This window comes from Pteronotus mesoamericanus, unplaced genomic scaffold (assembly GCF_021234165.1).
Source record: "Pteronotus mesoamericanus isolate MK-2021 breed Mesoamerican mustached bat unplaced genomic scaffold, CSHL_Meso_final contig_263, whole genome shotgun sequence".
Lineage (NCBI taxonomy): Eukaryota > Metazoa > Chordata > Mammalia > Chiroptera > Mormoopidae > Pteronotus > Pteronotus mesoamericanus.
The window spans coordinates 5,628,676-5,651,744 of NW_026555112.1; the positions used below are offsets into that span (position 1 = coordinate 5,628,676).

Below are 23,069 nucleotides of genomic sequence, written 5' to 3' on the forward strand. Positions count from 1 at the left end.
TTGCAATGGTCTGGAATGAACCTGCATATCTCCAAGATATGCCTGTAATTCAAATGTTCAACAAATTCAAAAGGTGAAGTGTAAACAGGAAGCCAATGATAATTTCTTTCATAAAGCAAATTAAGGCCCTAGCCAGGTAGCTCAGTTGGTTAGAGTGTCATCCCAATATGCCAAAGTTGAAGGTTTGATCCCTGGTCAATGCACATACAAGAATGAACCACTGAATGCATAAACAAGTAGAACCAATCGGTTTCTCTTTCTGTCTCTCTCCCCCTCTCTCGCTCTCTTTTTCCTTTCCCCCTCTCTAAAATAAATACATGAAAACTTTTTTTAAAAAGAGAGCTAATTAGCAATATATAATTTTTTATTGTCAAGTATGAGATTTTATATAGCAAATATTTTCTTAAAAAACAAACATGTAGCCCTGGCTGGTTTGGCTCAGTTGACTGAGTGCTGGCCTGTGAACCTAAGGGTTGCCAGTTTGATTCCCAGTCAGGGCACAGGACTGGGTCACAAACCATGTCACCAGGAGGGGGCGCACGAGGGGCAACCACACATAGGAAGTTTCTTTCCCTGTCTTTCTCCCTCCTTCGGGAAATAAATAAAATCTTTTTTAAAAAATATAATAATGAAATTTAAAAAAGATTTGTTGAACAAATAATTGTTATCATGCTACAATAAGACTAAGCTAGAAATATTTTATACCATACCTGTTCCAAAGTCTGACTAGGAAGATGCGCCTCTGTCATAACCAATCCATAACGCTGAGTAGCTAAATTTCTCATTTCACTGTAAGTGGCCCAGTCATGAAGAGCTACTGTTGTAAGATTGTAGAAAGTCTTGTCTAGGTAGTGAGTTACATAAGCTTTAAAAAAAACAAAACAAAAAAGACTTTCTGATTCATGAAAAGGTAGAAAAGAGAAATAAAACTAAAAAGGCAACAACTCTGAATACTAAATTTCTTTTTCTAAATAAAGTGCTAGGAAAATAAAAATAAACAAAAAGGAATTAAAGAATAAATGGACTGAAAAAGGGACTGTGGGAGAAAGTCTCTTCCTTTCCATCTGGCTGCAGCCATCCAGTAAGCCAAGATGGGCGCCTACAAGTACATCCAGGAGCTATGGAGAAAGAAACCGTTCAATGTGATGTGCTTCCTCCTCAGGGCGTGCTGCTGGCAGCACCACCAGCTCTCTACGCTCCACAGCGCCCCCGCCCCAGGTGGCCTGACAAAGACAGCATATATTGACCAGATATATAACCAGATATCTGTATCCTCGCCTGTGTAAGCATGCAGGCGAGGATACAACACCAAGCAAGGTTCTGTAATACACTGGATATGTGTGTGCCGTGGTGGCTGCAAACACCCTGTTCCTACGGGTGTGACCTTCAGCAAGCCTGTCCATCATGGTGTTAACCAGCTAAAGTTTGCCCGAAGCCTTCAGCCTGTTGCTGAGGAGCGAGCTGGATGCCACTGTGGTGAAGATTCCACATACAAATTCCTTGAGGTTACCCTCACTCACTCATTCCATAAGGCTCAGAAGGAATCCTGACACCCAATGGATCACCAAACCAATCCACAAGCACAAGCAGATGCGAGGGCTGACATCTGCAAGCAGCAGGAGCTGTGGTCTTGGAAAGGGCCACAGTCCCACCACACTATGGGTGGTTCTCACTGCACAGCCTGGAGAAGGTACAACACTCTCCAGCTCCACCGTTACCACTATTACGAGTAATGTTTGTAAAATTCTTACCTAATAAATAATTTAGGTCAATTAAAAAAAAAAGAATAAATGGACTAACACTAAAAAAGATAAGCTCAAAGTTTCATTTTTGTTACTTGTTCTTTTATAGTTAGGGCAAAAAGATGTATGTCTTTCAGAAGAAAAGCAGAACACTCACCTCGAATGTCAATGAAACGATTGAAAAACCGAATTGGATTCAGAGAGAAAAAAAGGGCCAGGTCTTTCATGCCAACTTTGAAAGGGTTTCGGTCATCCAGCTTTAAATGAGTATGCACAGAAAGTCGCAGATCCTTCTCTATTTCTTTGCACAACTTGTCCAGCAAATGCTATTCACAAAAGATTAATACCATAATTTCTCAAAATGATATTTCAATTGTACTGCTCCCCTGGGTATCTATGCTTTAACCATTAGAGTTTTATAATCCATGCAATGATAAAAAATTTGTCAAGCTGGTTTAAGGGTCTAAATACTCTGGTAAAATATTTTTATTGGGAAAGTGAAAATTACTTTACTCTTCATTTTAAATTAATGATTTTTCTGACCAGGGAGCAGTGAGATATAACTCTAAGCTTTTTTCATTAATACTCTGACATCCTTGAAAGAAAATCCAAAGCTAATGTCTGATGGTTTCAATATGAGGAATATGAATATATACTATAAAGCACAAAGTTTATGGGAACAAGCAACAAGAAAAATCCTGAGAACATGCAAGAAAGAAGTTTTTTAAAAGCTTCCTTGTAATAATCACTAAAAAGTCACAAAATTCACTGAGCTGAAGGTAATGAAGTTCATCACCTTTTCTGGTCTCCTGTGGAGTTCTAAACACTGGTAAGACATGTATTTAATCCTCTAAATAAGAATATTTAATATAAAAAATTATATAAAAATTTCCATAATTTTATCAAACCCAAAAAAGGTTTATATTGTGAAGTTGACTCATTTTTAATTCCTCCCTCTAAAAAAATATAATTAGATGGAAATTTAATTTTAAAGATATCACTGTTTATAATACTTTATTCAAACAGAAGGGATGTGCTATATTGCATCTGAACTATTGCCATTACCCAAGTAAATCTTTCAAATATGTAATTTCCTCTTAGTAGCTGTCCAAATGAGTTTAATAATGGTAGTTGTCTTAATTGTATTATCATTAGTAGCATTCAATATTCCAACCAATTTTGCATTTGCATTCTTCTAAAAAACAAAAATGTAAATATAAATATACTATTTACTAAAGTAAGAAAAAATTTTTCCAAATTCCTAGTCTGGATTTTTATATTGAAAAATTAGGAATTAAAGACTAATTTAGACAGTAGTGATATTATAACTAAAAACCATTTCTTTCTTCTAGACAATGATTTATAAAAAATTTTAATATGTAAAAACCTGCTTCAATCAAAAAACTTTTTCCAGCCCTGGCCGGTGGCTCGATCAGCTGAAGCACCGTGCCATGCACCAAAAGGGTTGCAGGCTCAATACCCGGTCAGGGCACATACCTAGGTTGTGGAAAAGATCCCCAGGTGGGAGGCAACCGATTGATGTTTCTCTCTCACACCACTGTTTCTTTCTCTCTTTAAGAACACCAAAAAATCAATAAATATATCCTTGTGTTAGGGTTCAAAAGTGAATAATGAAGTTTTCCCAAACATCATATTCCAAATACATGTTTTAAGTTTTTCAATCTCAAATATAATATTACCTCGTTTAAAATTTCCATGATTTCCTTGTCATAGCAATCCAGAAGTAGTTCATAGGACTCCAAATGTCTTGCATGCATCATAGCGGGTACACAGTCGCGTAAAGCACTGAACATATACTAGGAAGAAAATCAGAATGTACATGAATTTATAAAAACCAGATCTCCAACCTAAATAACATCACAGAGGTTAATTATCTGTCTTGAAAGACAAAACCTCAATCTGAAGGCTAATATTTTTCTTTTTTTAACATATAACTGTCTTCCTCTCCTAAATAAGAGTAGCTGGGTTTTCTAATGTATATATTTTAAATATACCAAAAAAATTAAATTTACTAACTCCTTCCTATCTTGAGCATTCAATTGCACTTATTTCCATACAGAAATAGAAAGATCTGAATAAATATATCTTACTGACAAATTAATGTCAGACAATTGTGATATAACCTAAAATCAAGGAAATGAGAATGATAAGGAATAAGAGGGAGTTAAATATATGAATGTGTATTAAGTATTAATATAAAATTTAACTATAGACTGTATAAATGCTATTGAATATGTATAGCATTGTATAAACCAGCATTAGCAGTCAATGTTAAAACAGTTTGTTAAATCAAATCTATTTTAAAATTAATTTGTACACTGATTTAAAAAGTGATGGGTTTATTCTTTACTTACATGTAACCTGGCTGCATCAACGGCGTTTTCATATACATCATCTAAATAAATTGGGAAGACAGCTCGATGCCAGTATAAAAAACAACAATTACATTGTGCTTGAATTCTACAATGTAAAGGAGTAATTAGTGGTATCACAACTGAAGTTATCGCACCCTCAAAAAAATAATGTCTTACTCATTTTAGCATTCCCTATATCACATAACCCGAAATTAGTATGGAAAAGCCACACAATAAATGTTTCGAAATGAACAAAGGTAACAAAATATTCTAATACCTGACGTTTTCAGAATTCTGCACACATGCTTTAGTTTTAAAGAACACATGAAAAACAATTTAACTTTTAAATACAGGAATTTAAATTTATTTCAATACACTTATAATACTTGAATCACATGCACACTTTTACCTGTCTCAAAATTGAAAAGCAAGCCTTTAAAAAAATTGTGACCAAAAAAACCAAAAAAACCAGTCACACTTAATCTGTCTCCTATCTTTGCCAAGCGACTACTTCATAGCTTATGAGTACATAATAAATGATCATTATGTATTCATGCAAACAAAATGATCATTAAATATCTCATAAAGACGACCATTCAGTATTTCTTCCAAGGACGGAATGTTAAACGCCACTAACTGCAAAAAATCTCAGCTTCTCAGAACAAAAACGTTGTTAAATATAAGCATTAAATGGAAATTGTGCTGTAACCTTAATTTGGCTAGGAATTAAAATTCAGAAGACTCATTTTCCCTTTAAGAAACTTGCTGCTTACTCTTTACTTAAAAAATAAATAAAGCCACAAGGAGCTACAAAAGGTAAGCCTTCCAAAAACCACTTCATCTTAATGACTGCTACCAACAATGGATCTCTAAGTCTCTCACAAGCAGACGACGCCTTACAAGAAAGCAGTAATTTTAAATGCCAGCTGGCGATACCCATCACAACAATCACAATGAACATCAGGGTCTGCCAGATGCTCTCAGGGCTACCTCATATTGTCTCATGTGAGTTCTTCCAGAAGCTGGAAGCAAAGTTAAAGACATGATCCCTAGTCACAGTCTCATTCTGGTCATGCTAAAGGAATTACAGAGAGGAACTAATGGTCTATCAGGATTACATTTCTTCTCTTGTTATGCTAAAAAGAAAAATCGATGTTTCCATTAGCCCTACCTTTTGAGTATCATGGCATATACCTACTTACCTTTCTCTAAGTTCACTGATAAGATCCAGCTTTTTCATGACCACTTGTAATGGAAAGAGTTCTTCATCTTTAAATGTTTTCTATCACGGAAGGAAAAAAGGGGCAGAGAAGTTGCAGTCAAAGAACAGGTTTCTTGGGTCAGTGGGAAAGGAACTATGAAATCTCAGATCTCATTTTTATTACATAACTAATAGCAATACACTTACCAACTGTGTACCAACACTGAGTGCCAAAGATACAATAAGGCGTCTTTGCTTTGTGCTTGGACCATTTAGAGTGTTTTCAGCCAAAACTAGAGCAGAGAGAACATCAAGACGCTGTTCACTGTATTTTTTGTCAGAAATTACTCTTTTCTTAAAGATAAAAGAAAACAGGACACAATAGTTTTATTTCTGAGGCAGTAACAAAAGATTCAGAAGAAAATCTCAATAATCTTTTGCATGATTAACTTTAAGAAAGCTTCAACAATATTTTCCCTATTGAGCTTCTTCTGATGCTGTTATGTGATTTACTCCTTCTGTAACATTATCGTTTAGCACTGTCAGGGACAGCAAATCTGTATCAGACACACTTTACAATTTCCATTATTATAAATAAGCAAATCATTTCTTAAAAAAAGATGCATCATATTTTAAAACTGCACATGTCATTTTTAAGTGTTTTAATGAATTACACGTTTTAAGTTCAGAGAAAGAGCATTCTAAGTAAAAATCATAAAATACCATGGAGATAAATGACCAAGAATATTAGATTTGAAGGAATGGACTAAACAGGCTGAGATAGAAAACACATACAAAGCAAAAGAACAAATTAAGGTAATTACGCTGGATATATGATAACCTCCATCCATACCTTAGCCACGGAAATAGAATTCAGAGCCTGATGTTGAAGGTACTGTGTTATATGTGAAACTGAATCAGCCACAACCATGCTTCTCCTGTAGAACATATGCTCTATTGCCTAAAATGGGTCAGAAGTAATTTTGTAAAACTTAACATAAAACTTTTAGGCAAAATTACAGAATATTTTTATTACCTTGAGCTAGGTAAAGAACTTGTAAATAAGATGCAAAAGTACTACCATAAAGAATAAGAATGGCAAATTCAAATGTAATAAAATTAAGAATTTCTGTTCATCAAAAGCCAGTATAAAAAAAATAAAAAGGCACGCTGACTGGTGTGGCTCAGTGGATTGAGCGCCAGCCTAAGAACTAAAAGGTCGCTGGTTCGATTCCCAGTCAGGGCATATGCCTGGGCTGCAGGCCAGGTCCCCTTTGGTGGAGTGTGAGAGGCAACCGATGGATGTTTCTCTTCTACTCTTTCTCCCTCCCTGTCCCTCTCTCTAAAAATAAATAAAATCTTTAAAAAATAAAAAGGCAAGCCAATCTATGAGAAAATACCTGCCGCATACAAGAGATTAGCAGTTAGAATATGAAAGACCTCAAATGAATGAAAGACTTTTTTAAAGGCAAATAATCCAACAGAAAACTGAACAAAAACATGAACAAATTTTTTCACAAAAGAAACAGTTAAATTTTGAAAAGATACTGTCATTAACAATCAGAGATATGACCATTAAAAATCACTATCAAAACCATTTATACCCACTAATTTACCTAATAATACCAATATTGGCCAGCAGGGGAACAATGGGAAGTCGATTATATTGTAGGAGATATGTAAACTGATATAACTACTTTGGAAAACAATTTGGCATCATCTTGGAAAGTTGAACATGTAGGCAAAAGCAATCCACTGGTATCCAACATCTCAGAGAAACCCTGGCACAAGCACATCAAGAAATGTATACAAGAAAGGCAACGTTGTTCATAATAGCAAAAACTGGAATTCATCCTCATCCCAATAATTCATCCTCAGGAAACCTGCACAGCTAAAAAAGGAAGACCTACAGCTATTCATCCCAACATAGATAAATTCGAACACAAAATTTTGAATAAATAAAAAAGTCAGTCAAAGAACATATGCAGTATTATTCCATTAGTGTAAACTTCAAAAACATATATAAACAATGAACGGTTTACAGACTCAAACTTATATGATAAACTAAAAAGAAAAGCAAGGGTTTAAGTATAAAATTCAGGACAATAGTTTCCCGAGGGGGCAGGGAAAGATGCGATCAGAGAGGACCAGACAGGGGGGCTTTGAAAATATAGGTAACATTCTTCTATCTCTTAATTGGGATGGTGGACTTCTGAGTGTTTATTATCTTTTTAAATTATGCTGACACATTTGATATGTATTTATACATGCATATACACACATATACACGCACTTTTGTGTTTATATTTCTTAAAAGTAAAATACAGCTGATAATACATGTTAAAGAAAAAAAGCTAAAAATCTAAAGGCACAATCTCAAAAACAATAATCTCTATTTCCTTAGCAAATCTAAAAGCTACTAATAGCAGAAATTCACTAGCAAATCTTAATTTCAATTTTTTAAAAGATTTTATTTTTACTTAGAAAGAGGGGAAAGGGAAGAGAGAGAGGGAGAGAAACATTGATCAGCTGCCTCCTGTACGCCCCCAGTGGGGAACTAGCCTGCAACCCAGGCATGTGCTCTGGCCAGGAATTGAACCAGCGACCTCTTGGTTCTCAGTGCAGTGCTTGACCCACTGAGCCATACCAGCCAGGGCCTTAATTTCAATTTCTAAAACAGGTTAAGCAGGCTCTCCTCCTTAGAGGGGCCTTTTTTTTTTTTTTTTAATTTATATAGAATATGCTAAGAAATATTTTACCATATTTCCAGAAGTACACTCTGATTCTTAATTTATCTGACCACTCCTGTAAGTAGCTTACTTATTCATATGACAAGATTACAGCACTTTCTCTCAATTACAAAAAAAAATAAAAAATAAAAAATCTTCACATGTATTTGAAAACCACAAAATAATGGCCAATGCTACAAGGCTATAATTTTTTTTAACTCATATAATGTGCTTAAAACTTCCATGAGTAAATCTTCACTAATTCTTAGGCTACACTTTTCATTTCCCTTCTTTTCTGCCTCACTACATGTTAACTTTTAATATAGTTTAAATTTATTAGCCATTCTAGAATGTTAACATAAATTTGTTTCAATGACTAATTCCTTTATCCATCTGAGAGATAAGTACACCTTCCCATAAATTTTTTATTCACACATAATCAGAAAGTCACACTTTAAAAGATCATCCTAATTTAAGCCTAGGTCATTTCTAAATTATAATGGCAAGGTAAAATAATCTAAAACCTACCTTGAGAAGTTCAACAAGTCTGCATAATGCCTTAACTGAGGTTTTGGTCATTGGCTTTTGCATGGACATGTAAAGATTCATTGTGGTTTTAATGATGGTGCTAATACTATATGCATATAAGAAGCCCTATAAAAATAAAATAAAACAATGATTATTAATCACAAGAAAATATTTCTTCACAATTTCAATCTCTTTATAATAATTATTCCTCAGCTTACCAGTAACTAGTGTTTCTAAAGTTCATTTTAAAGTCATCTTACAATTTTGAAATACTCTTCCTCACACAATGTTATACATTGTGGTTAAGTTTCAAAGCAGCCCTTAAAAGCTTTTTTAATCTACCACCAGAAGTTTAGTACTGCTGAAATTATAGTGTATAATCACAGTTAAAGAATCCTTACATTAAAAAAAAAACTTCAGAAAAATTATTTGGACGTCAAGAAGACATCTATTCATTCATATAGCTTAAGACAAGAACTGAGGACTGTAAGGAACTAGGAATTTAAAAACGAGGATGAAGAGAGCTGCTCTCTGGCCAGTACCTAAACACAAATGTATTTCTCAGTTCCAAGCCAATTCCCCCTTCACTTTCCCCTGGGCCAATACCCCATCTACCTGCTACCACGTTCTCCGCCTGCACTGGTGCCAATCAGACTTTCTCTCCTTCCATCCCAATACGAACCGTTCTCCCCTACCCTTCTGTTCATGAAAGAAGCACACAGGTCTCATGAGGTTTTAAAAAAAATAGTACTAATAAACCCAGGGAACAATAGGGAATAAGAAAACAGCATAAATAATATTCCCTCTCAAATACTTTTTTAAATTTAGACCCAAAGAGGACATAGAGAAACACAAACATAATGTAGGAGACTCACTGAGTTTATTAAGGACCAAGAAAGACACACAGGTTATGAATGAACCTAAACTATTCTACTGTGGACATACCCTGGGAACCGGGGCTGAAGCTATCTGAGTTACTCTCAAGCTGTCTCCGGCCTGCCGTCCATGTGAGACCAAGTACTCCCCCATCATTAACAGTGGCTCCCTAAAGGAGGGACAGTGTGGGGTGCGGATTTCTCTGAACCAATAACAGCTCTGTGGTAAAGAGATGCGCTACTTGAGAGATTTAAGAAGTGAAAGGGTAGCATCCTAAGAAAGCGGGCAGTAAGACCACCGTTTGTGGTATTCATGCAGTAAAGGGCCACAATCTTACCTCGTCGGCTACGGGACTACACCACCAGGCTCTGCCCTAGTGCAGTGCAGCACTGCTAAAGGTTAAAAAGCAGGAACAAGGAACAGCAAACAGGTAACTCAAAGGCAGGCAGAAAGGGGGGTCTCTTCTGGGGGTAAAGGAGATACAGAACTCATGGGCCAATATCACACCATTCCCAGATAGACGGTCAATAATTTATGAAGGATATATTCAAAGGATGTAGAGTATTTTAAAATTCTAAATTTGGAGGAGGGGGTGTCTGGGGTCTATTCTGTTAACAGCAGAATAAATAATTTGGACTAATCTTTCCACTGACAACTAGAAAATCTGGACAAAACATTTTTTAAAAACTCCTGGAAGGCGTTACAGCTATCAAGAAAATAAGTAAATACATGGCCAAGTTCTGACAGAAGACAGAAACCAAGAGAAGTGAGCTTGACATTTGAGGATGCTTTCCCTTCCACAAGAGGAAAATAAAGGCAGAAGCCAAGCTTATCTTTCAGCATCTCACGGGAAGGGAAAGGGGATAAAAAGAAGAGCTCATGGCCCATAAAGAGAAAATGGGGGTCCAGATAAATACTAGACCCTGGGTTAGGATTCTAAAAAACTACCCTCTAAAAAGTAGGGGAAAACTAGAAAAAAAGAGCCATCAGATGATTTTGGTCCCACTTCAGTTATCTCCATGTTTGAACAGGTTGAGATGGCCTGTGTTACAAGTTGACCTAGACGAGATATGTAGCAGAAGAAAGATAAAATCTCTCTGGAGGAATAAAAACAGTGTCCAGATCCTTAAATGATACCTACAATTTTTAATATATAACGGGTAACACTATAGAAAATAACCAGTCATACAAAAAGATGACATATCCAAAAACGAGATAAACAATAGCTGTAGAAATATCCAGATAATGAAATTATTAGACAAGGGCTTCAAATGATTATGCCAAATATGTTAAAGGAAATAAAATTACTTCAGAAGAGAACTAGAAACTATTAAAAAAAAGAAACAAACTGAAAAATAAAATAATTAAAATTAAGTACTCAGTAGATAGGCTTAACAGCAAAGTAAATAGAGGTGGAAAAAATTAGAAAAGAAAACAGAACGGATCAGTACTTGAAGAATTAATGGCTGAGAATTTTCCACTCCATCTGCTCTACAAATCTTAAGCAGGACAAACACAGGAAAATCACAACTGGGTGCATCTTTCAACATCTTTGATAGACATTGAAAGTAGTATTGCTAAAAACCAAAAAATTAATCTTATAAGCAATTAAAGAAAGATACACAGTGAAAAAGCAACAAAACTGACAGCTGACTTCTCAACAAAAACAAAGGAAGCCAGAAGATAATGAAATGGTACCTTTAAAAGCTGGAGGATGGTGGGGGAAGAATCCTACCAAACTAAAATTCTGTATGTAGCAAAATTACCTTCAAAAATGAAGTTAACATTATGCTTAGTGGAATAAGTCAGTCAAAGGAAGACAAACACCATTATGATTTCACTCATATGTGGAACTGAATGAACAAATGGGGCCAGACTCAGAGATGGCGAGGATGACAGCTAGTGGATGGGGAGGGGTTCAAAGGGGGACTGAGCAAAAAGGAAAAAGGACTCATGGACGTGGACAACAGTACTTGCTGTGGGGGAGGGGGGATTATAAGGGGCCTAATATTAATGGAAAAAAAATACAATAAAGGTTAAAGCAAAAAAAAAAAAAGGTTAAAATGAAGACACATTCAGACAAAAAAACTGATAATTCATCAATAGAAAGTCACTTTAAATGAAATTACTAACAGGTACTCCATATATGGAAAGATGAAGAAATGCAGGAAGGAAGAAAAGCAATAGAATGATTAAAAATGTGAGCAAATCTAAATGAACACAGACTATAAAAACAGTAGCAGCAACAATACTACCTTGTGAGGTTTAAAATATATAAACAAAATACACAGCAGCAGCGGGGAGAGAGGGGGATAAAGAGAATTAAAGCAATTTAAGATCCTTAACACTGTCTGGAAAGTGGTAAAACTAATGGACATTGGAGTTGAATGAGAAAATCATGCATCTTAAAATCTTTATAGTAACCACTAAAAAACCGTTATTCAAATTCAAGCAACAAAAAAAAAAGAAAAGTGACCCAGAACAAGTGAGGCAACTGGTCAGGGGGTAGTTTTAAATCCAGATTAGTAATAATGTATACGGAAAATAGTTTAATGAAAAAGTTACAATCATCAGATTGGGAGGAAATGTATGCTGCTTATAAAAGATACATATTAAATTTCAGGAGCCACACAGGTTGCAAGTAAAAGGATCAAAAAAGACAAACAATGTAGACCTTAACTAGAAAACTGGGATAGCTATGTTATAATCACACAAAAACAGATCTACGACCAGAGAAAAAAGGGAGATTTCATAATTCAATTCACCAGGAAGATAAAACAATTCTGAATGTTATGCAGTTAGTATCAAAATATATAAAACAAAAACTGACAGAGCTATGAGGATAAATGGACAAATCCACAGTAACAGTAGAAGAGTCTAACCAATTCTCTCAGTAGCTGGTGTGCTATGCAGACAAAATCATTTAGAAACACGACCTACTTAACATATACAGAATACTACAAACAACAAATACAAATTACACATTCTTTTGAAGCGTCCTTTAAATGTTTACCAAAGCTATCATAAGCTGAGTCATAATGCAAATCTCAAAAAATTTCAAAATACTGACAACACTGCTAGAATCAATAATAAAAAGATAACTAGGAAATCCTCATATATTTAGAAAATAATAAATCTCTTTCCAAATAAGCCACAGATCAAAGAAGTCACAATAAAAATTTTAAAATTTTATAGTATTTTGAACTATATAAATAATAATGGAAATACAACATATCAAATACTTATGGTAACTTTTAGCAAACTTTATGATAAGCATGGCAAGGACAGTCTTGCCTTGAAGAGAGTACATTAAATGCATATATTTAAAAATCTAACCTAATAAATTAAAAATAATGTTACACAGATCCAAATGTAACCTAATCGATTTCAATTTTAGAAACAAAAACATATCCTATCTTTTCCAATTTTTTTGAAGTATAACTTCTATACATTAGATTAACAAAGAAATGACACCCAAAATATTCTAAGAGGATGCAACTACCTGTATAAAAACACTGCATCTGTTGGTGAGGTCTTCAGCAAATTTATCCATTCTTTGCTCTTTAGATAAAATAGATTCCATTTTCATCATCCACGAGCTCACAAAGACGTAGTAAGACTGTACATCTCTAACAAAGGAAAATACTGGGGTTACTAAGCACAGAAATGAAAATTTACTTCCATTTCTTCGTATAAGTTGGTAAAAAATATTTCCTTGCAGCAGCCATTTCATCTTTCTGGTATTCAAAAAACAGCTATCACATATACATATATAATTTATTCATTCAACAAATATTTACTGAATGCATATATAAGGCAGGCACTGATTCTCAGTACTGAGAAAAATCAGCAGTAAAGAACACAGACAAAAATCTCCACCCCTATGAAGCTTACTTTCTGAAAGGTGGGTTGTATAAGAAATCAAATAACTAAACTTTCTAAGATATCAAATGATAGGTGCTATGAAAAAAATACAGCAGGGAAAAGGGATAGGGACTGGGATAGTTGGCACAATTTTAAATACAGTGATCAAAGTAGGCTCATTTGAAAAGGTGATTCTGAGCAAGACTCAAAGATGAATGAGTAATCCAAATATGTACGAGAAGAAAATTCTAGTGAAGCAGCAGAGTAAAACATTTTAAAATGGAATGCATGTCTGGCACGTTCAAGTAATATCAAAGAATTTTGTCAGTGGAGCACAGAGAGCAAGGATACAAACAGAAAAAGGAGGTAAGAGCGGTATGGCAGGGGGAGGTTTGGGAGAGCAAGGAAGGTGGAGAGTGGGGAGAGCCTTGTAGAGAGTAAGGACTTCAGTGGAAACTCACTAGAGGATATGGGCAGAGTGACTTGATCTAACACTGAAGAGGACCAACACACTTTGGCTGATAGGTTGAAGCAAACTCTAAAGGAAATAATGGTAAAAGGAAAACCACTTAGGATGCTACTGTGATAATGCAGAATGAAGGGGATGACAACTTGAGCCAGAATGGAAGAGTGGAAGTGGTGAGAATCTGAACATAAAAGCCAGTATTTATTGAACGCTTACCATATGCCAGCCGCTGTTCTAAGCACCTTACACAAAACAACTAGGTCAAGCCTCACATTAACCTTATGAGAAAGGTATTATGATCTCCATTCACAGTAGAGAAAACTGACACAAAGAAGTTATGTGCTCAAGATCATATAACTAGTAAATGAGTCAAAATTAAACACCCAATCTAGGAAGATTCTGTCTTTCCCACCCTGGAAAGACAATATAATTAAATGCAAGCTGAATTCAAACACTAAAGCCTTCTACCAATGCATCTCAAATCATTCAAGAAAGGAACTTGCAGCCTACGTGCTATTTAAAGCATACTTTCTTAAAACCTTAGTGTGCAAAAAATGGACAGTTCTCCTTTATGGGATCTGACTTTACGAACTCTTTTTAAAAACCACGCATAGTTAAGATAGGGTAGAGAAATGTGCCATGACTGCTGGCGAGAATCAGCTAAAGGACAGTAGTACATCAAGACAAGAGACTGAAGAGGCCCACTTAATTAAGAGTAAAATCCCAGAGGTTGTTGGCTCACCATACTGCCAAGCAATCTGATAATCTCAAGGACTCAGACTAAAGGATTATACCAAAGTGTGTAATAAATGTGTTTTAAGGTGAAACCCTACCATCAACTGAGAAAAATGGTTTCTGCTAAGCCAGGATTCCATTAGACACAAGACACCAATACTGTATTTTTGGCTTCACCTCCATTTATGCTAAAGAGTTATTATATCTGACTTGTAGATAATTCAATTTAAACGTCGGGAACAAAGGGAAAGAGCATGGTCCTAGGGCAATGCCTCCACTTTTGAGGAGGACACTATGATCAGGACTCAGCAGGGATACAATGTATAGGAGGGGACAGAAAGATTGTGAGCAAGGACAAAAATAAGGGGGCCTAGACTATGGAGCCTTCCCTAACAGCAATCATGTCAATAACATTATGAAGAAGGCTAACACAGAGTCAAGAGTATTCACTCAGTTTTAGATCATAGTATGCAGGATAAGGCAGTTTGTCTGTCACTCTGCCCATTACTCCTTATACCCAGACACTGGATCATCTCTGTCTCCTGTAAATATATACAAATAAAACTGCTTCAAGTTTTAAAACGCAAGTTAACTGACAAAAGGAGTATAAAAATGGCCAACGGTCCTGTCAACTGTCAGCTTCATTACAAAATACAAACAGGAAAAAAAAGAATCCCCTGCTCCAATGTAAAGCACTAAATGGTGTCAACATCTATAAGTCAACTGGGATTTGAAACGAAGATTCTTACCTCATCTTCTAACAGCAGTATTCCCAGTGTCAAAACGGTTGAGAATGGAAAGCAAGGTGCAGCAACCTACAAGCCTTGGACCCAGTCAAGAGATGCCAGGCACACTTGCCACCTGGGGTCTAGTGCATAGTGTGGGGCAAGGAATACTGTCCCCAGCTGCTCCTTCCTCACTTACATAATGAGCTCTGGAGCATGACTGGGACAGCTCTTAATCAACCCTCAACTTCTTCTAAAATGTTAGACAAGCTCATGCTGATCACATCATCTCCCCTCCTGGGTTTCCCTATAGTGGAGTTTCTATGGCAGAAGTGCAAGGACAATGAAAAAACACAGTCCTGTTCAGCTCCATGGAGCTCCACAGTGACTGGGTATCTTTACAATCAAAATTTAGAAACATAAAATTTTATCACATGGGATCGCTGAAAGTCAACTTATTCAACCTTCCACCGAACAAGACTCACTTCCCACAGCCCCTTGGGCTAATGATCATCGATATCCTGCCTGTGTAGGTCTAGTGAAAGCGTGCATTACCTCTCCGAGCAGCCTGCACAAGGCGACCTGTAAGAGGTACTGGAGTAGGCTGCATACCCTCCATGTACCTAGCTGTGTGACCTAGCTAAATTCATTTCTCTAAGCCTCATTTTTCTATCAAAAATAGGACAAAAATAGTACTATTGAGGAGTAGTTTACAGCTTACGTTCTAGAGCTGGACTGCCAAGCTGTGCCATCTTCTAGTTGTTTAAATTTGGACAAGTTTAAATCTCCTTGTACTTTAGTTTTCTCATCTATAAAATGGCAATAACAACCATATCTTCTACCTCATATCATTTTCTCATGACTAAAGATGATATTCATGAAATTCCTGAATAGCTGCTGGCTTATCAAAAATATTGAATAAATATTAGTTATAATGTTTATTTCCCACAGAAGATTGTTACAGTTTTACACAGACATTGTGTTTACAGCCTTTAGCATAATGTCTGCTAAATAGTTAAAAGGTCAATCATGTAAACAATTATTATTTTCATCTTTTGGTTCTAGTCCAACATTCTGAAGCTACAGAGATCAAATCTGTTCCCTCCTTAACCTGAATGCCCATCAAATACTTAAAGACACCCACCACATTTTCCCCAGGTTTCTGTTTTAAAGGCCAAACTATAGAGAAACTCTTCAATGAGTCTTTAAGGGGCATGGTTCTCAGATCTTCTGACATGCCGTTCAGCTTCACCTAGGGATGCTGCAGTTTGTGACCCTCTTATTGTACAATAAGATTGGTAATACCAAACACCAACTATGATCTGACCAATAGAAATTCAATGAACTACCAGTTCCTGTGGTCCAGATATTATAACTACTAGTTCCCACAACCTGGGTATAGGTGTTAATGTGATCTAAGTATGTACTGGCATTTTTAGCAACTGCATCACACTGTTAAAGAATATTAAGCTCCTGTAACTAATATATCCACATCTTTTTAAAATTACTGTTATTAACCCTGATCCCAGTTTCCCCATCTTACTGAATTTATCTCTTTAACCTAAACCCAAACTTATGTCTTTATCTCTTCTCAACTCTGCTTCAAAATGTATTAGGGAGCTCTAAAATCCCTGCCATAAGTAGTCCTGCCTGAATTGAGTTGTCATTTTCCAGACTTTAATCACAGATTATGGGAGAAGAAAGAAATGCTTTAGGCAGGGGTGTCCAACCTTTTGGCTTCTCTGGGCCACACTGGAGGAAGAAGAGTTGTCTTGTGCCACACATTAAATATACAAACACTAATGAAAACTGATGAGCAAAAAAAGGGTTTTAAGTAAATTTACGATTTTGTGTTGAGCCACTTTCATAGCCATCCTGGGCCACGGACTGAACACTCCTGCTTAGGGGATCTCCTATATCTGGCACACTTCTTCCCCCATTGTGTAGCAGTCTCCCCATTTCCCCTCGATAGCAAAGATCAACAGAGTGGGTAAGTATCCGTATTAGCCTTTAAATATGTCACACAGAGAAACCGTATCCAGCACAGGGCCACTGGCAGAGTCGTGTCACTTAATCTTCACCCAGGTCAACATGTGATTTTAGCACTGTACTCAAGCAAAAACGTGCAGTAAATTTAATTGTTGATGCTAGGTGATTGCGAGCATAGGAGCTCTTTACAATATTTTCTCTACTTTGTATACATATGAAAATTTATAAAATGAGAGTTAAAAAATTAAGAGGTAAATATCAGAAGAAACTAAAAGCATTCTTTTAGGGAAGACTAAGGTACAGGGGGGAATTATTTTTCCCTTTAAATCTTTAGTTTTTAACTTTTTAAATATGTATTTACATTACTTTCCTAAAAATAAAGAAAAGGAATGCATAAAATTAAACTCTAAAATTCAACGTTGACTCATGGACACAAAATGTTTTAATGATATCAAATGACATCTACTGTAGACTGCATTTTAAACAAACACTATTTACCACATCTGATAAAAATTATATGTACATATATATGTGCATGTATAAGTACATGTGTTTATAGATGTATATATGTATATAAGTACATACACACATCTCAAAAAAGTGTAATTTGCCTAAATCTTAAGTTGAGTTTAAATCTAAAAACAAAACAAAGAAAACTCCAAGATAATAAATTTCCTAGAGAATGTCCAAACTTTTTTTCAGTAATGAGCATGTTTGATTTTATAATTCAAATATTTCATATACATTTAGAGTCAGTATAAGCTTTGAAAATATAAAATATCTAAATATTTTCATTACAGGTATTTCTTAAACCTACTTGGTAAGTGACTGAGCTTTCTGCTGTAGGAAAGTATCTCTGTGTATTTTAATGGCTTGAAGACTTTTTCTGTCTAGAAGTTTGGCAGCTGCTGGTATTTTCTGGATCAAAAAATTATCAGGAAACCAAATAATATTAGCAGTTAGAGTGATGGCTGGCACCTGAAACAGTAACCAGAAGGGGAAACAAACCATTAAATGAAAGCTAAACAATAAGTTGTTTCATAGTGCTACAATACATAATGGAAGACAATTTATTTCAAGAAAAATTACCATAAAAAAATACTCATTTATATATTATGAGACAAATTATCTCACTGTGGCACATTAAGGCATTCCTAAATCTGGTATAGAGTATGACAATAATTTTATTCTGCCTAAATATTAAACAATACAATGCATGTGCACACAAACATACACGGTCATGGATTTTAAGATGAATAAATATATGCAAAAAAATCAAATGGAAATCCTCATGACCTTCATTTTCACTCTATATTAGAACAGAAAGAAAAAAATACCCAAGACAGCTGTGTTCTCATGGTCACATATCACTTGATTTTTCACACAAATTAAATTTTCAGTTTTTTTAATCCTTACCCAAGGACATTTTTTAAAAATTGCTTTGAGAGAGAAAGGAAGGGAAAGCAAGGGAAATATCAATGTGTGAGAGAAACATCAATTGGCTGCCTCCCACACATGCCCGGACCTGCGATTGCACATACCTGGACCAGGGAGACCAGCAAACCTAGGTGCGTGCCCTGACCAGGAATCGAACCCACAACCCTTCAGTTATGGGATGATGCTCCTACCAACTGAGCCACACTGGCCAGGGTTAAATTTACAACTTTTAAATTAGGTGCTATATCATGGAAACAGCAAAGATGTAAAAAAAAAATCTTTAATTTTTCTCGTCTTCAATAACGAGAATAAGTGGCAACAGGAGGCAGAGAAAGAAGAGAGAAAAGTAGTAATAGAAAGTTAATGTATAGGGAAAAAATCTGGAAAAACCACCACTAATACATATTTATATTATGCAGAATTATAAGGTATTTTCATTTAGTATATTACTTATTTCTAGAATGCTAGAGTTTTTTTTTGAATGACTGTATTTTTGTAATTATTACAAAAGTTATTTTTTTGTAAGCAGATACATATATTCTAAATGTATTCTAAATACATTTTAACATTCACTTTTATCCGAAATCTTTTTCATCTACTCAAATTGAAAAAAATAAAAATTGCAAGTTCATACCTTCTTACAAATGTCCAATAAAGACTTATAAAACTTTTTATCAATAGTTCGAAAAATCTGAAAGTGTAGTACAAAAAGACCACAAATTCCAACATACTTGTCTCTCTGGTCAATTTCAGAAGGCTCTCCTTATAAAATAACATGAAAGAAAAACAGAACAAATATATTTAAAATTCCACTTTCAAGGAAATGCAAATTTTATAAACAAAAGCCAAAGAATACACTATACTTTACCAAGTCTTGCTTCTACATTTGCAAAAACTGAACGAATGCTATGTGCAAATTCTTCTGCAAAAGTGCTATTTTTTGACACAGACACACCTCCATTAAGAGAATCAAACTGCTGCTCTATACAGGCCTAGAAAGGAAACATTTAAAGAGAAATGTAGACTCTGAATAATAATCTATTCAACAAGTTTAAATATAATGTGTGATAAACAGCTACATTCATCATTTTAATTTTACTAGCACTGAAGATCAGGTTTTTACCTTAATCTACTATCTAAATCCTTCTGAATGGAAAATTTACATATACTTATATATTTGAGTACCAGTTATGTGAAATAAAATTAAACCAAATGTCTGTAATCCAATATGAAGAGATAACACTCAGTGATGTATAAAAGACGTATCTGATGAAGCTCTAGAAAACATGTTTTATTATTTACTTTGCACTTTTAAAAGTAGAGTTTATTTTTTCTGCTTACAATTACTTTCCTAGCACTTTATTACAGCCTGTATATAATGTCTCCTGGAAAAAGAATCAATTATAAAAAAAAATTACCTTCTAAATCTAATGGATTAAAGTGATATAAACAAAAATTAGGATGACTCTGTTAAAATTGTGATCATGTAAAATATAAAGGTAATCTTGAAGCAGATATTACATGGAATATAATGCAATTTCTGGTAGATACTACCCAAAGCACTGCTGTTCAACAGAATTTCCTGTGATGATGGAAATGTTCAACATCTGCGTTATCTGATATGATGGCTGACCACAAACTATGTATCTGGCTATTTTTCCTCCCAGCCTTACGACAAACACAATACTTAACACAACTGTTTAGATCTTATTCCTTGAATAGCATTATCTTTTTACATACTTTAAAAAAACAAAAAAACCTCACCCCAAATACAACTAGTACACTAATTTTGTTTGCTATTAGATACTGAAGTAATTATGTATTAGTAGACTAACAATGTTTTAAGACAAAGCACTTTTAAAGAAAAACATATTCAACAGTATGCTAGTATGCTACAGAAGTAACCTACTATAATTCTGAACTAGGTCAACTAACATAAGCCCATGTATTATACCCTGACACAGCTCTCATACCTGAAATATCATTCCATCAAGTAACTGCCCTTCTAGCTTCAGCAAGAACTTTTCAAATGGCTTTAGTTTTTCTTCCTGAAGTCCAAATTTTGAAGGATTGTGATGAACTGATTTCAGTAACCTTTTGGAAGATCATAAGACCATAAATTTTTAAAATAAAATTTTCCCAGCAATCAAAATTTTGTATTTGTCTTTCTTGTTTGGCTCTACACATTGAAAACTCTGAACAGCAGCAATGAAAAAACCTAGTACATTTAATTTTCTAATCATGCCTTTTTATATCATCTTAAATTCAGATACCTGGTACTCTTTAGATACCAGTCATTTAGTAGATTTATAGATTGAATAACATAAAATGCCCTGACTTAAAAAAAGTTTTTGCGTATACAATGAAATAAAACTAAACTCAGGAAAAACAACTGTTCTCTGAATAGAACCCATGGAAAAAGTAAATCTGAGTCCTAAGGTAGCAAAGAATTAGGATGCTTTATAGAAGAGTATCACACTCTCAAACAAACCCACCAGAAATTAAAGAATGATTAGTGTCTACATAAAAACATCTGACATGAGAGTCTTCTAAATACATATTTCCAGGTCTTTTAAAGGACTTGCACTATTTATATTTGTTTGCTTCTTACTAAAACAAAGAGAATATTTTCATTGGCTCACCTTTTATACATAGTCCAGTGGTCTTTTAACGTGATATGATTATCAATAATTTCATCCAGGGTAAGCAAAACTGTTAGCAGCTCTCCCAAGTGCTCGTACATAGTCTGTCAAAAAACCTTTAATGATTACCATTTAATCACTAGTTAGAAGTTAAGCTTCATGTGGATTTGTAAAATTAGACACATTTTAGCTAATTACTGAATTAGTTAAAGCAGTGGACAAATCAGTTTATTAAGCTACAGATGAAACTACAGACGAATCCTCAGATGGAATAATTAGCTTTAAATAGAGAAACACTTTGCCCAATATTTCATCCTTAATTGTGATATTGCAGATGTGTTTCACTCTCCAAACAGACCACTTGGAGAATCTGCATTGGGCCACCACTGGGGAAAACTCTAGAGTTCCACTGCTGGTGGGTCAGTAATGTCTCAGCTTCACAAATGAAAGAGAACAAAAAACAATCCTTTAAGACGCTCACTGTAATTGCTGTACTCCCCAATCATACAAACTCCAAAGTAAAATACAATAAAGATTAGTTTTATAGATCAAGTTAAATTATTTTTTTACCTGAAAATGAACTCCAGTTGTCTCTATAATTTTGGGTGCACCTCTGTAATAGAAAAATACTCGTCAAAAAACTATATCCTTTTTTTGTTGTAATTCATTTTTATTTTGAGAACACATAGCAGCAAGAGCTCTTGGGATTTTAATATGAATTTATCTTGATTTCGGCTTTAGTCCATAAAATTTAAGAGATCCAAGGAATTACTACCATATTCCACGTTCCCAAGAAGGGAACTTACACACACAGAGTCTAGAAAACCCTTGCCTCTACCCAACACAATGGATAGGGATATGACAATATGTGGTCCATGCATAGCCTCAGCCATTTAATACTAAAGGATCTAGCTTGGGAGAGAAGGAGGGAAAGAAATAAAAAAACTGATACTCATTTCTTTCTAAACTATTAGAATTTCCCAATTCCCAACTAGAATCTTTGTTATCCTACCCAAAATAGCACTTGAGAACTAGTCTTCCCTTGACTCAGGTTTATTTCTGAGTTGTCACCCCTAGTGAAAAACAGTGCATACAACTAGGATTGCACCAAAGTCCAATCTCCAACATAATTCAATTTTACTTCCTAGAGATTCAATTTATTCAACAGTAAATAATTTAAAATAGTACTTACATATCAAAGCACATACATTCCACAAGATAGATTATTTTAAAGTTAAACACACAATCAAATAAATTTCATCTCTCATGGGCAGGGGTGTGGTGGTGGGGATTCACACACTAAGTACTGAATTACACACCAGGCACTGTCAGGGTTGGGGGAGCTATGCTCTCTTCCCCTTGGGCCACAAGAGTGTTTCAGTGAAAGGACAGAACAGAAATACCTGGGGTAAACATGAGAATGAGGACAATGAGTTAACACTGTCTTCCAATTTATAAAAGAGCATTAGGGTGTGGCGTGGTATGTAAGAACAAAAATGAATGGATTGGTGAACAAATTCAGTACATAAAAAGCTATGAAAACCTGGCAAAGTAATTCCTCTGGGCCTTAGTCATCTCTTCTCATAATTGAGAATCCCTAGTCACATACCTCAACAAAGTTATTGTAAAGTTCCATTAAATATGGTCATGTACCACTTAACCACAGGGATACGGTCTAAAATGTGTCATCAGGGGACTTCATCATTGTGCAAACCTCATAGAGTGCACTTCCACAAACCTAGATGGTACAGCATACAATA

At 35.0% G+C, this 23,069-nt stretch overlaps 1 protein-coding gene across 1 annotated transcript in view; it reads right to left on the reverse strand.

The window, feature by feature from the left end:
• WASHC4 (WASH complex subunit 4) overlaps window positions 1–23,069 on the reverse strand; it is a 53,807-nt gene that overhangs the window by 20,634 nt on the left and 10,104 nt on the right. Inside the window, exons 8-22 of the mRNA XM_054574593.1 lie at window positions 21,880–21,922; window positions 21,310–21,413; window positions 20,641–20,761; window positions 19,536–19,659; window positions 19,302–19,429; window positions 18,048–18,208; window positions 12,954–13,080; window positions 8,576–8,701; window positions 6,172–6,279; window positions 5,526–5,672; window positions 5,320–5,399; window positions 4,118–4,223; window positions 3,443–3,559; window positions 1,900–2,068; window positions 711–865 (exon numbers count right to left, since the gene is read on the reverse strand). Of these exons, the coding sequence (XP_054430568.1) occupies window positions 711–865; window positions 1,900–2,068; window positions 3,443–3,559; window positions 4,118–4,223; window positions 5,320–5,399; window positions 5,526–5,672; window positions 6,172–6,279; window positions 8,576–8,701; window positions 12,954–13,080; window positions 18,048–18,208; window positions 19,302–19,429; window positions 19,536–19,659; window positions 20,641–20,761; window positions 21,310–21,413; window positions 21,880–21,922 (1,816 nt within the window). The remainder of the gene's footprint in view (window positions 1–710; window positions 866–1,899; window positions 2,069–3,442; window positions 3,560–4,117; window positions 4,224–5,319; window positions 5,400–5,525; window positions 5,673–6,171; window positions 6,280–8,575; window positions 8,702–12,953; window positions 13,081–18,047; window positions 18,209–19,301; window positions 19,430–19,535; window positions 19,660–20,640; window positions 20,762–21,309; window positions 21,414–21,879; window positions 21,923–23,069) is intronic.